We start from the raw sequence: 14,824 nt of genomic DNA on the forward strand, positions 1-14,824 counted from the left end.
GCAAAACACAGCATCCGGAACGGAACACCAACCCACAGGTTCATTGCCAAAAGGCCTCCACATAATGAAATATATTTCGTTATGAATGGCAACATTTGAACTGCTGCATTTACACGGCTTACTCAATTAGCTATAAATCACAACTGAAGTGCATATTCTGTCAGCTCTTCCATTACAGGCCATCAGCACTCTGCAATCCCACATAACATTTACGTTAATTTTCATAGTTTAATTTCTCAATCACTTAATTTATAATAGGCTATACATGAGGGGCTATCCTACATATAACCCAATTATCTACTCAGCCTCTCCAAACCTTTTTGAACAATAGTGCAGGTTATTTCCAGTGTATACAAGATATAAGAGAACAGCATTTAAAACATGATTTTTCCACACACAATGCTAACTTGTAGAAAGCACGGATCTAAACCTACAAGCCTCACAGGCACAAGCAGTTCATATCCTCAGAAAAGTCAAACTATTACTGCAACAATAGTTTTCAAGATGAGATCAGATTCTAGATTATTAAAAGCACATTAAGAAATTCTTACAAGCAAAGGAAAAAAAAAATTCCCATATACCCTGACCTCTCTCCAACCATGCTCATTTTGAAGTTTCTACCTTAGGGTCTTCTATTACAATACCCTTTCTCCTGACAGTTTACCTGCCACTCTCTATTTAATGTCCTTTCTCCTCTGCTTCTCAGGCAACATACTCAATAGGTAGAACAAAAAGCACAGAAAGGACAAGAAGCTTAAAAAGAAACTGAACTAGATACTTCGGAGAGCTTTTGTTGGTAGTACTTCACATTGATGATTTAAGAAATGTGGGTGCCTGTCAGTGGACTGCTCAACTGTAAGTACTCATTTGGGTGACTCATTTACCCGAAGTGGGAGTTGGATGCTGAGCTGAGCACTAAGGTAAGTGGCCAGGCATACTGGGAGGGGATGGAGAATGGAAACAAATTACATGATTCACTGCTGAAGCAGGAGATGACATTTGGACTAAGGAGCCTTCTAAACATTTATTTCAGAAATCTAATCCCCTGTTAAGCTGTATGAGAAGAAAAAAAAAAAAGCCATCCACAGGGAGGAAGTTTTGCAAAGGTCTGAAAGAGGAGAGCAAAGCAGCTGCACTCACTGCCATCCCACGGGCAGAGGAAGGAGAGTGACAAATTGCTCGTAAGAGGAGACACTGGCGTCACAGATGGACACCGTAGGGTGTAAGAGGACTCTGAAGTTGTCACACAGTTCAGCTATAGAGTCACCTACACTAGATACTTTAGGACAGATATATCTCTTCCTGCAGATCAGTCAACTTGGGCTCTTAAGTAAGTGGTCAAGATCACACATATGCTCAATACCTGAAGCAGTCTCTGTGAATTCCCTCTTCCTTATCACTCAGTACAGACTCTGATGCTGGATGAAGATGGTATGGAGAAAGAATGAGCAATTCCTACCAGTCAAGATAGGGTAGGGTGTGGGTGGGAAGAGCTTTACTTCTCACTTTTTTGAATAACAGAGTGACACTATGTATCAGTCCCTTGACTTCTGTGTGTGTTCCCAACATTTCAGGAAAGACGACTGCTTTGAACTGCTCTATGTCTAACTTACCACTTTTCTCTCTCTTTCTTGTGTCTGTATACAGATATGTGTATGTATATATTTTGTTTTCTTTAATTAACAAATACAGAAACAAAAGACATTCCCTTCCCCACCCCCCGCCCTCACATCCCCCCCTTCAAGCATACTCACGGCTCCAAAGTGAATAGGCAAGGCGACAGTTTACTCGGCGATAAAACTGCTTGTTTATGGGCCAGAGGACTAGCGTGCATAGTTGAATGAAGTTAATGATCAGTCCACTCACAACAAAGACGAACCCAATGAGGAGGTGAACTATGAACTGAGTCTTCAGAAAGGCAATGAAGCCCATGATAACCACTCAGAAGCGCGTGCAAGGGCCGTCACTCAGAATAATTGTCCTGAAAGAGAAAGAAAAGAGTCAAATGGAGATTGGATTTACAAGCCCTGAAGAAGGGCAAAGCAAGAGCCTTGAACAAGTCCATGCAACTTCAGCAACAGGAACCCAATCCAATGAACTCCCTGCTCTCCAAGCCTGCCTCATTCGGGTCCTCACACAAACTGTTGATGGTGCAAATCACTTCCAAAAATAGGAAGGAATCATTATTTGCAATTTACAGCCCACTAAGAAGACTATTGCTTGCTGAAGATGAACCTCACACCTCTCTTCAAACAAAGATCATATAATTGGGCTTAAGGCTGGGAGAAACGTAGAGAGCCCTGCGCTCACAAGCCAAGCAGCCGAGCCCTGACGGGTAAACAAGCTGCACCGTGACTGCTGGACCTTCAGGGGCTGCCGTCCCTCAACTGCAACAGGAGCCTCAGCCCCCCGCACCCAATATATGGCATGCCCGGCCTCTGGAGCTGCGCAAACGAACCCGTGCCTTCCTGGCCTGCCTTCAAAGCCACCGCTCTGTACACACTCCTCACGGACAAGCACCCAGCGCGGGTTGCCGGGGGCTACAGAGATTTTGTTACACGTTTGCCCCTGACTAGAATAGCATTACAGCAGCCCATCTGGGGAGCAGGCTCTTGATCCCACAGCACATTTCAGGATGAAGAGAGCGGGGCTGGTCACACGGAGAGTCAGTCTGGCAAACACTAAGGCATGGAAACGGAAATCAGGTATTCCCATAACTGAAACCCATGCCGGAGCAAGTTTAATAACTTCTCGCTTTGTCAAGCCACAGCTCCATGATCAAATATACCGGTTGGTGTGGCGAAAAAAAGTAAAATAGTAGAAAAACCTTAGGCTATGTAGCAGTGCAAATTTGATCTGGGATGGGGTTTGGTGCAGAATCTTGCGTCCCCTGAACTAGCCGGAGCACTTAATTCTGAGCACATGCCATATTTATACCAGATGCAGAAAGAAGAGCAATGTCTGAACCACCAAAAAGTCAGAGTAGCTTAGGCAGACAAGTCTGACCCAACACAAATGCAGACAGTACAAAGTTAACCCAATAAAATGTACTCACCAAACCACCAGATTGAGTTTATTCCAAACCCTGCGTTATCTGGCACTGGCCTTTTTGACCTGTTGGGTACTAGAAGCCCTCCAACTAGGCCAACCAAGCTGTCAAGCCACAGCCTCAACATCTCACCCAAAAAATAAAAGCATGACCCTGATTTTCTGCCACAGCTAAAGCTTGCTGATAGTACTTCTGCTCAGTTTCTACAAGTGTTGCAAATGACCAGACCAACCAGCAGATGGTAACAAATACTTCTGACAAGCCAAGCATCCAAAGCTGATGCAGAAGTTCCCACTGCCCCAAAATAAATACCTGCCAGCTGTGAGGAACCAAACCATTTTGGTTTGCCACCTGCTTACAGTATGGTGCTATTTATAAAACTCAAAAGCAATTTTACTCATGAAAGCTTGTTTTCTATCGTCTCTTCTACGAATCAGTTCCTGCCTTTCCAGGCACAGAGTGTCTAGCTTTTGCACAATTAAAATCTATTTGCATGATTAGTAATTTACCTACTTTGGAGGCACATTACAGAGGAAAAAGTTAGTTTTGATACAGCCACTATTGTGCCCACCACAGAAAACAAAGCAAAGCAAGTTGAATAAGCCGATATTGAAGCTTATGATGAATAATCTAAATTCTCCCATTGTTTTCCTGTAAGAATGGAAGAAATGTTTCTTCCACTAGTAAATTACTTTAAGAACAGCTGTTGGGAAGGAGAGACTTGCGTTTCAAAAGAAACAAGTGGAGCCCTCCTTTCTCTCCCCTTCCCAAAGGGGTTGTAGGGTACAGTTGTCTCATACAGCCAAAACACCATGCCAGCATTCAGATGCACAGGAGGTAGCCATGGTGTTTGGTGCTTGACTCCTCTTTTCCACTGGCATGTTCTTTAAGGCATTGTATTAAATGCTGCCAAACATTAAAGTTCTTCACTTCTAAGATCACTCGTTCTCTTCATCTGGTCTCTCTCAAAAACCAGTTCAAACAAAACTGAAAAGAACAATTGCCCCTTCTCCCTCTCTCCACACAACTATTTCTTGAATTTCTACCTGCCTTCCATACAGCCAGGTGCAGGCAGCTTTGCTGATGACTGTGCCTGTTGTACCCATTAGCCTAACACTTGCTGCCTTTCAACGCATAGCTTGGCCCCTCCTGGACAAGGGCCCAAAGAGCATAAATGGCATGAGGAAGAATAGAAATGTCAAGTATTATCCTCAAATAAAATGGTTTGGCTCCACTTCCACAGTCTCTTTGCTTTGAGCAAAGGGTGAAATACCAGAGTGCTAGAGACTAACTGTTAAGGACATTGTCGTATTACAGACCCAGAAGGACACATCCCTTTTTACAAGACAGAAAGCTGGAGATGTTGCAGCATGTTGCTTCTCCCACTTTGTTATATATTGAAAACAGGATTTATCACTCGTGTGCTGATGCTGTGCCCTGCACTCTGAGCACTGTCTTGCTCTGGCAGGACTCTAGAGCTGCCTGGCTCTGGTGGGCAACACGGCACAACCACCTCGTATGCCCACACCTGGGCCCATTGCACCCCTGGGCATCTTGGGGACTCCAGGTCTCACTGGTATTACTACAGGGTAAAAAGAACAGCAGCCAAAGCATAGCTGGCTCCCCTCTGGCACCTTACGAGGGCAGCATTTGCCCAATTTCTCCATAAAGCACAGCTGGTTTACTTGCACTTCCTCTTAAAATGGACAGGGATCAACTAAAAAAAAAGTGGGTTAGTCTGGTTGTCTGATCCTTCCAGTTTCAATGCAGGATACAGAACCTGACAGCGTCCCTTTTGCCAATCCCTCACTTGCTTGTATTTGACTTTTAAGATAATTAGAAGTTAATCTTAACCTAGGAATTTTTTACTTTTCTGCACTCCTGCCCACATAGGGCAGCCAGGCAGTTCAGGGACAGGCCAACAGGCAAAAGGTGGTCAGCAGCTGTTTTGCTGAATCCCACGGTCAGGCTGGGGAAAGGATGGGGAAATCAGTACTTGCTGGAACGAGGAGAAGCAACACCTCTTCATCTGACACATACATTAAGATCAGCTAAGTGAAGTATCTAGAAAGTAAACATCTACCCTAGCTTAAGACAGCAAGTCTCAGCACTATTCACTTTTTTCTTTTTTAGAGTATACCAATATCATGTGCATATTCAAAGATCTGCTAGTTAAAATCTTTTTTTCCTCCCTTCTTCTCCCAAAGCACCTTGTAACTTCACAACATTGAGCTCCCACCACAAAACCTCCATTTCCTCCTGTGCAGCCACACTGAGAACTGTAAGTGACTTCAGTACTCTTCCTGCTTTCACATCCTCTCCGAGTGCCTGCTTTCCACAGCCGTGGTACAGGACAGCAATAGTGTAAAGCCCAGCTCAAACCACACAGCACACTTCTATTGCCTTTCAGTGCCTTATCCTGCAGGGTCATTTGACTTTCATAAAGTCAGAAACCACTCCCCATAGTACTTCATCTTTATCTTCTCAGATGAGAAACTTCTTCAGTGCTTTGCATCCTTCTAGTCTCCCTCCCGTATTTATATATCTCTCAAGTAAAGGGCAAGGAGGCAGATGTCCTACGTATTTCTTGGGTATAGAGTCGCATCTTGAGGCAGCTCTGATGGATTCACATGGATTCTCTGGTATCTAAAAGATACTATGTGCCCCTCCCCAGAAGGAGGAATACAATCTTTTCCCTTTACCCAGCTTTCTACATTCATGAAAGTCCTAATGAATAAACTGCTTTGAGACTTTTACCTCTCTGCTAAATGCCACTGAAATGTGTCACCAAGTTCAAAAGCCATTAGGAAAGGAGAATGACAGACAGCGTGACTGCATCAGCCTCATTTCATCAAGAAATCAGGTTAAAAAACACAGATGCATGAAGTGCACTAAGCACGTTACAGCCATTTCATGAAATGTGGCCTTATTTATGAACTCAAAATTAAAAATTAAGCCATTAATCATTCTATAATACAGTATTTCCAGCCCGAACCCCAGGTTTTAATTAATTTGTTGCTATCATGTGTGGAACAATTCCTCTGAAGTTCATGAGGTTTGCATGAATATGAGCATGAAATTAGAAATTGGTCCACTGATTCTAATATTCCAACCCAGTGAGAATTAATGTGCTCAACAACAACAAAAACTGCGGCAGCCAGTATTTACATCTTTAGCCTTTTGCCTTCAGTTTTTTCCAAGCATGCTCTGTTCCCATTTTCCAGCTGCATCTGCTCTACTGTACCATATTTATCTCCCCTTATGAAACTAATTATCAGCATCTCTTGCTCTGAATGTGTTGCCCCACCCTGAATTCCGGTATTTTACCTACCTCATAATGTTTTTGCTATTTGGGGAACTGAGTGAAACCCTTACAATACTCAATTCTACTCTCACATTTTAAAATCCTGCATTTTTCAGATTAAGCTTGGTAAACCTCCTTCATCTGTATAAACTTGGCAAACCCTGTCTATGAAGAAAGGCTAATGTTGCAAGTTAAAGACAGTACAAAAAGGCATTATGTTGGCCAACCTCACCAAGAGTTTATCTACAAACTCTGCTCATTGAAAACACACAAGGAAAATTAAAAACTAATTTTTATCCAAAGTGAGAACTATCTGTTCCATGAGCTGCTTTGTGCTTATGAAGTGGACAGGGACAAACAGCAGCAGCCAGGAGCTGAAGAAAATGCTTTCCACCCTCCAGATTTCCCCGATGACCCAACTCAGGCTACTTTTCTTTTAAAACCAGCTATGAAAATCACTAGCATCAGTGCCTTTTCCCTCACTTTCCCTTACAAGATCAGAAAACCCACGAATACTAACCAATTATCCAACAGTTGAGGCAGAGATATGAGGGGAAGCTTTCAATACCACTGCCCATACAGTTTGGTGGATAAATAAAAGTACAGATCACCGTCTGGTCATTCTAGCATCCTTCAGAAGTACTACATTGACACAGCAGAGGCAGATTATTTTCCTGAACATTTCTGGGGCATACCACACAAAAATACGTTGATCGTCTCATGAGTTGCATTCAATGCTGAGAATTAATTACCTAGGTTACCTTTAAGAAATAATTTTTCCTTCCAGAATATGCAATACTTTTTAGCTAGAAGACAAAAGTACAGTAGCCATCCAGTTTTTGAAAGTGTAACGATACATTCATAGCAAATACCCCTGATACAGGAAAATACTCAGGAGGAAAGCAGGTAATTGATGGCCTCCCACTTCCTGCACTGTACCACATCTCTTTCTGGGATGAGGAACCTGGGAGCCTGAGCCATGTGGTGCAGAAACCATACAAAACCAACAGAGTATTTACCCAAGATTTTATCCCAGACTTCCAAAAAGCAACCCAAGGCACCTGCCCACTCTGCTATGGCACCACTAAAAGCACTTGTCACTCAGGCCTGATTTATTTTAGAAGTATAGTTTTAGAAGAACCACTAGCAACCACAGCTGTCTAAGTAGGCTAAAAAACATAGCTTAGACCAACAGCAGTGAGTCAGTACAACTAATAAGCAAATGAAAGGAAATAAGGTATAACAACAGTTTTGGTATCCATTTGAACAGTCTGTACTCCAGATATGCTTCAAATATGCTGTAAAAATAGACAACTATTCAATCACATCCCACACAGCATTACAAACTGTCTACTACAGACCTAGCCTTTTAAACCTAAGCATGACAGGAAGATTATCTTAGTTTTTCACACAATATAGGTCTAATTTCCTTGCACATCTCTCAGTGAAATTCAAGACTGATTCAGAGTTCATTAAAAATCTTGCTTGTCATGACTTTGCAAAATTGAAGTGTATGGAAGAGGACCTTAAGCCAAACTTAGGTCACAAAGATGCAAAGATTTGTGACTTAGGTCACAAATTTGTTTCCGAATTGTGAGAACTAGGAATATGATCTCAAAAGAAAAAGTGTTACTGAGTTAACATCATGGAATTAGATGACAATTTATTCCTTGAAATTTTGTCAATCTTGGCTTTGAAACAGCACCAGAGCCAGTTTCTAGAACATGTCAAGAGTAAAAGATCATCACCTCTATCTGTTTGAAATATGTTCATTATTTTGGTCTTGATCTAAAGCCCACTAAATCATAGAAACTTCCATGAGTGTCAATAGGTTTCGCTCAGTATAGAGATTTTTTTATGAGATTAGTCTATTTCTATCAAATAGAAAGCCTTTTGCTTGACTCATCATCCTAATAAGATGCTGATCCTTCAAGGTTTAAAAAAAAAAAAAAAAAAAAAACTGGTGCACATTGCTCTGACACTCATCATTTAACAGGCATGGAAAATGAGAGATCCTGAAGAAATTATTTCTTTTTTTCCTATCACAGGTAAAGTGTAGGCGTTAACTCTAGACATGATGTGGTGGTCACTCAGAACAATGACAACCGCATGAGGAGCACGCATCCTCAACAGAGACTCTAGTCCCTATTCATGCCTTTTCCACTCTTTGGAAATCTTTATCTTTATTATCACAAGACTGTAAGTTTACCATTTCAGTTTTGGGAGAGAGTAGGTAAAAAAATAAAATGCATAGGTGAATAGCTTCTGCATACCAGCGAGCCCCATTGGGGAGGGACCACAGGAAGCCAATGCCTTCACCCCACAAATGCTGTACTAGGGCATAGCCCCACTGTGGGGAGTCCTGTATGTGCTCAGGGGACCTCCTGCCACAGCAACACTCCCCATCCTACGGAGATCATCCATAACAGGTCCACACCCTACCAGGACCTCAGTCCCAGCACCTCTTCCATTTCAAAATGTGGGGAAGCTTGCTATCAAGATATGCTCTAAAAAAAATAGATCAAGATAACCAGTTATTTAACTCTTATTTTGTAGATAAAAGACCACAGAATATGCAAACAAAGCAAAGAAAAACATTCAAACAACTTGACAGACCAGAAGAGAATAAATGAGTTCTTGATAGCTGAACCTTCAAAGTTTAAAAAAAAAAAAAAAAAAAGAACTGTGCACATTGCTCTGACACTCATCATTTAACAGGCATGGAAAATGAGAGATCCTGAAGAAATTATTTCTTTTTTTCCTATCACAGGTAAAGTGTAGGCGTTAACTCTAGACATGATGTGGTGGTCACTCAGAACAATGACAACCGCATGAGGAGCACGCATCCTCAACAGAGACTCTAGTCCCTATTCATGCCTTTTCCACTCTTTGGAAATCTTTATCTTTATTATCACAAGACTGTAAGTTTACCATTTCAGTTTTGGGAGAGAGTAGGTAAAAAAATAAAATGCATAGGTGAATAGCTTCTGCATACCAGCGAGCCCCATTGGGGAGGGACCACAGGAAGCCAATGCCTTCACCCCACAAATGCTGTACTAGGGCATAGCCCCACTGTGGGGAGTCCTGTATGTGCTCAGGGGACCTCCTGCCACAGCAACACTCCCCATCCTACGGAGATCATCCATAACAGGTCCACACCCTACCAGGACCTCAGTCCCAGCACCTCTTCCATTTCAAAATGTGGGGAAGCTTGCTATCAAGATATGCTCTAAAAAAAATAGATCAAGATAACCAGTTATTTAACTCTTATTTTGTAGATAAAAGACCACAGAATATGCAAACAAAGCAAAGAAAAACATTCAAACAACTTGACAGACCAGAAGAGAATAAATGAGTTCTTGATACTACATACCACCACACCTGAGGGGCAGTTTTCCCTCTTCCCTACCCTAAATGAAGTGCTACTGATATGATTAAACCTCCTCACCAGCTGTGGAGAGCACTGTACTTCTGCCTCAGCAGAACCTGTTGCTATAATATTACAGCTGAAAACACAAGCAATATTAAAATGGCTATTTTCCAAATTTAATTTCAACCATTTCCTTTTATCGTACTCGGCGGATAGAAAAAGAGCAAGTATGCACAAATTCAATTTCTCCTCAGCATTTGGTTAACTCAGGATCTATTTAAACAAATGGATCAGATAACCAAAATGAATCCTGACTTGCTTAGAAATCTGTTGGCTGCAAGGCAACCAACACAAGGAAGCAGAACCGCTTGAGAAAACTCCCTCCCTGGAAGCGTCTCTTTATCAACAAAGAAAATAATGGTATTTCATAAGGATTTTCTATTCGCAACAGGGAAACTAGAGAGATCCTGTTGCAAGTTCACTGGGTAAAAACCAGCCCAGACAACTTCGATGTCACAGCTGAATATCACTGAACCAAACTGACATAATTTTTTTCTGTAGAACAGCCTCTCCGTACTTGCAAAGCACCACAGGATTCTCCATTGAGCTTTCCAGTGAAGGAGTTCCACTGCTTCAAAACCTGGTTGTGCGTGTGTGCAACTTGTTTTTATTTCAGGAAGACAAACATTGCCTTATGGTTTAGTAAACTTCTATTATAGTACGTAATTTACAACTGCTTGTAGGTGTTTGCATGCTGTTTCTCCCCTGTATACACACATGCCTCTTGTCACCATTCGATCTGCAGTCTGGCACTTTTGCTTCACTATGAACAACATGTAAAGTTAATTTTTCCTAAAGCTATAATTACAAAACCTTAATTGCATATTAAATTTAGATTAGATAATAATTTGCAAGTTTTGCAAGTCTACCTCATTTCTCATACGTACAGATGGGTTTTGTGGGTACACACGTATTTATAGAAACTTGGGAGAGCCCCTGTAGAACTCAGCCTTAATAAACCTTGTCCTGAAGTTGAATATTACGAATTGCAAAGATTTTCCCAACTGCAAGCATTTGAACTCAAGTTCTTTCTTTTTGAACCTACTTGCCATCAAGAGAAAAAAAAACCAACCCATAACTTATCTTATTCTACACAACATACAATTAGACTCATATTGGAAACCAAAGGCAAGTAGACACACACCACTCCTGGTTTTATCTTTAGTGGAAAACGGAAAATTCAACAGTTGGGGCAAAAAAATGAGAGCTTTTCTATTCTGGTCTCTACACTACAGAAGTCAGCCTCCCTGCTGCAGCCACACACAGAGACATCAGCTATTGACCCAGGGCGAGGGGGAGAACGTGTTCCCACCAGCCCATTGGCACAGCAAGACACAGCAGGAACGGACCTGGCTCTTATATGGAGGGGAAGAAGATAAGCAAGACTGTGATTTAAAAGAAAAAAGGATGAAACCAGGGGAAAATACCAGCCCACAGCAAGACATTTTACGCTGAAATGCATGAGCTAGAACACTGTCATATTCTGTATATTTTAAGAAATAAATAGGAACAATTATCCAGTTTTGCAAATTCCTCATGGCTCCAGACAGACAGTTAAGTGTGACTCACTCAGAAATGGCTGTCAAACACCTTATGCCAGCCGTGCTCCTTCTCTTGGGAGCTTTTAAACCTCCCCCTGGCCCATTTTGTTTGTTTGGGGGCAGCTCTTCTCCCCCCTGCGCCGCTTTAGATAAAATTCCTTAAAGGGAGAAGCAGGATGCTAATCCTTGCTAGCTCCCCAGTTCCCTACCCCTTCCCTCATGCCATAACTCCTCTTTTTGTTACACGTGCCGGTGCCTCCCCAGGCCCGGGCAAGAGGTTTGCTGCCTGCCACGGGGGATTTACACCATTCAGTCATTGTGCACAGCCTCACAGGCACTGCCTGCCCATCTGCTATTCAGTTGGTATGTCAGCCCCAAGTTCTGAAAAATGCTGTCAAGCTTCCAGCTTGCATAGGCTTTGAGAGCAAAAGCAGGCCGGGAGAAGCTCTTGGACCACTCAGCACACTCCAGCAGGTCTAACGGGTCCACTCCAGTTCTCTAAAGGACAGGCCAAATATTTTCTGTCCTGCTAACTGCTCTCTGCCATTTCACTCTGAGTACAACAGCAGGGTGTCCTGCCCAATTTCAAGTGTGGCAGACGACAGGCAATGCTGGGATGCGATACCTGCCAAGCAGTACTGGGATGCTCTTGGTGCTAAATGCTCCCTTTCTTTTCCCAGCCAGGTTCGCTCCTCAGTGATATCTAAGGAAGGATTTCAGTGGCACCTTCACTAAACACTGTGCATCTCTTTACCCCTGCATGCAAAGGAAGGGATACTTGTGAGATGTAGCTTACTGCATAGCCCGGCAGCAGCTCACACATCATTTAACCATTGCATTTGCAATGAACAAAATCGCCACCAGCACCACAAGACATTTGAGCAGTTTTGAATGCTCATCATGAAAAACAAGCCAGCAAACCACCAATAACCACAGTGTCTGCATGCTTCTGACTTACTCCCAAAGTTACACTGCAGGCAGAAGAATTCTTTTTTGTCTTAATACCAACACATAGCTTTATGATGCCGCAGACGTAAAGCACATCCCACAGGCACCCATCGATTGTCCGCTTGCTTGTGTTGTTCATGCTCTCTGCTACGGTCTCTGCCATGGCTTAGGAGTTTGTGGGCAGCACCACACTGATGTGGCTTTAAGGTTTCTGGGTCTCAGTTGGCCAAAGTGGGGTAGGCACACAGAGTAGGGCAAGAACCCACAACAGTACACAGGGATTTGCTTTGATATTCCCACCATCACCTCTTCCTTGAGCCTCATGAGGAGCTGAGGGACCTCCCTCTCTCACACAACGGAAAAGGTATAAAATACTTCTCCACTACACAGCAGGATGAAGTGGCTGAAAACATGCATGCCCGCTTCTGGGGGCTGGAAAAGAAAAAAAAAAAATCTGTTTTCCCTGTGGCAGAGGACCCCAGATCTCTGGGCAAGGGAACAAGAAGCAAGATGCTTCTCCCCAGAAGGAGAAGGATGGAGAGGATGACCCATTTTAGCCAGGTTTAGTGCTCACAATGTGGGTGCCCTGCAGGTCTTGTAGATTTGGTGGGTAGCACCACACTGACACCCCCAAACAATGTTCCTCAGCTGACAGCAGGTCTCAGTACAGTAGGGCAGAATTCCACACAGGCATGGCTTTGAAAATCACTTTGCTTATAAATGCGCACACACATAAATATATAACATGTACAGGACATATCAACAATTTCCAGGATAGCAGTTGTAGGCCTGAAGGAATTTAATTTTAACACAGGAGTTATGCCAGTATTTGGAAAAAAATGGTCTGCAGAAAATTAGCATTGTAATCAAAGAAAGGGTGGGAAGTGGAAGCCAGGAGAGCGTGGACTCCATGATTTACAAGTAATGAAACAAAGGCTGGGCTGGCCATAATCAATGTTCTTCTCAAATCAGCTCATTATTTATTCCATCCCACTGCTGTTTACATACCTATGCAACTGCTACACAGTATCTGTGATCCCACAAATCTATGATAACATTTGCACTTTGACAGAAGCATGAATCTTCCTTCTCTTCAGGCAACGTGGCAAGAATATTAAATCTCTTCCCTCTCCACAAAAGTAATTGATGTCAGTTGAATTTTTCCTGTTGAGCTAAGGCATAGATCATCCAACACAGAGTAATATGAAAATTAAAATGAACATTTTTTTTAATATATTCTTTTCAAAAAGGACAGACCAAAAGCCATAGTTCTTCCCAGTTCTTAACTGGCTTGGAACAGGTTCTCGCCTTGCATGTAACTTCACAAATTCTAAATAAATTCTGTGATAGTTCTTTGGTTTCTCCTACTTTTGTATTGTTATTGATTACAAACACCTTGAATATTGGGGGGGCACTGTTGCACGGGCCAGCCTGGGTGCTGGTGCTGCTCTCATGGCTGTGACAGGGCAGGAGGAGCTCAGAGAGCAGGGGCCAAAGAGCAGTAACCTGCCCTGCACCTCAGCTGGCCCCAGACTCACCTTCACAAACTTCCCCCTACACTTTATGTGAAGGTGGGCAAAACCAACAATGTAAGTACATATTGTGAAACAGAAAGACAACCCAGGTTTTCAGTTTGATTGAAAAAAAAAAAAAAAAAAAAAAAAAAGAAAAAAGAAAAAAATGAAAAAAGAAAAAAAAAAGAAAAAAAAAGAAACACTCCAGTTGCTTTTACCCAGGACTGAGATAAAAATTTATTATGTATATATGCACACTATGTAATTACAACATGTAATTAACCACAGCAAATTGCTGAAGCTGCAAGTTGCCTCAGTGAGTTCTTCTCAATATAACTGAAAAAAGGGGCATTTTTATCATTTTGAAGAGTTCAGGACTTTTGTCCCACCTGACTGGAGGTCAAGTCAAGATTTAACTATGAGGAAATCACAATCTGCATCTAGCAGATCTATTCTTTTTAGTCTTTCCCATCGAGCAAATGCTGATATTGGCATTTTTCCCCTCAAATGTAAGCATTTTCAATTCCTTTTGCGAAGAAAGACTTTTTGCCTTAATTACTTCTGGTTTCGATGGAGCTAGCAGGTGTAGCAAGACTATTTTCTTCATTTCAGCTAGTTCATTCAAAGTTGAAAACCCAACTGGGAGCTGAAAAAGGAAAGAGCCTTTTGGAATCTCTGAATAAAAAACAGGTGGGAGAAAATGAGGTCTCTGAATTTTAAATGGGGCCAGACTTTCCCTGGTACTTACATCTTGTTTTTTCCCTTATAGTATACTTCTTCTCTTAAAGCAAACATGTTCCAGCTGTGGCTACTCTCTTTAGTGAGAAGAATACTGTCCAGAATGGATTTTCAGAGTAATTCAATCTTCCTCCAAAACCTTTCATTCTTTCTGAAGTTATTAAGCCAGACAGTTTGCCTGCACAGGTGAAAATGCATTTTTATGGATGCAAAAATCCGAAGCTACTACAATTACGATTGGTACCATAAAACAGGATTTGGTCAGATTTATGTCTAGATGATGATAGCAACACTTTCAAG

At 42.1% G+C, this 14,824-nt stretch overlaps 1 protein-coding gene across 3 annotated transcripts in view; it reads right to left on the reverse strand.

Annotated features, from left to right (window-relative positions):
• The window catches only part of AGPAT3 (1-acylglycerol-3-phosphate O-acyltransferase 3), a 65,783-nt gene that overhangs the window by 20,673 nt on the left and 30,286 nt on the right, over positions 1–14,824 (reverse strand). For 2 of the 3 annotated variants that reach the window (XM_014938187.1, XM_014938188.1), the window contains one exon: positions 1,755–1,981. In XM_014938187.1, coding sequence (XP_014793673.1) covers positions 1,755–1,932 — 178 coding nt within the window. In that variant the 5' untranslated portion in view covers positions 1,933–1,981. Of the gene's footprint in view, positions 1–1,754; positions 1,982–2,310; positions 2,330–14,824 lie in introns of those variants that run through there. The other variant, XM_014938189.1, reaches the window with a different exon arrangement.

This window comes from Calidris pugnax, unplaced genomic scaffold, assembly GCF_001431845.1.
Source record: "Calidris pugnax isolate Ruff unplaced genomic scaffold, ASM143184v1 scaffold25, whole genome shotgun sequence".
Lineage (NCBI taxonomy): Eukaryota > Metazoa > Chordata > Aves > Charadriiformes > Scolopacidae > Calidris > Calidris pugnax.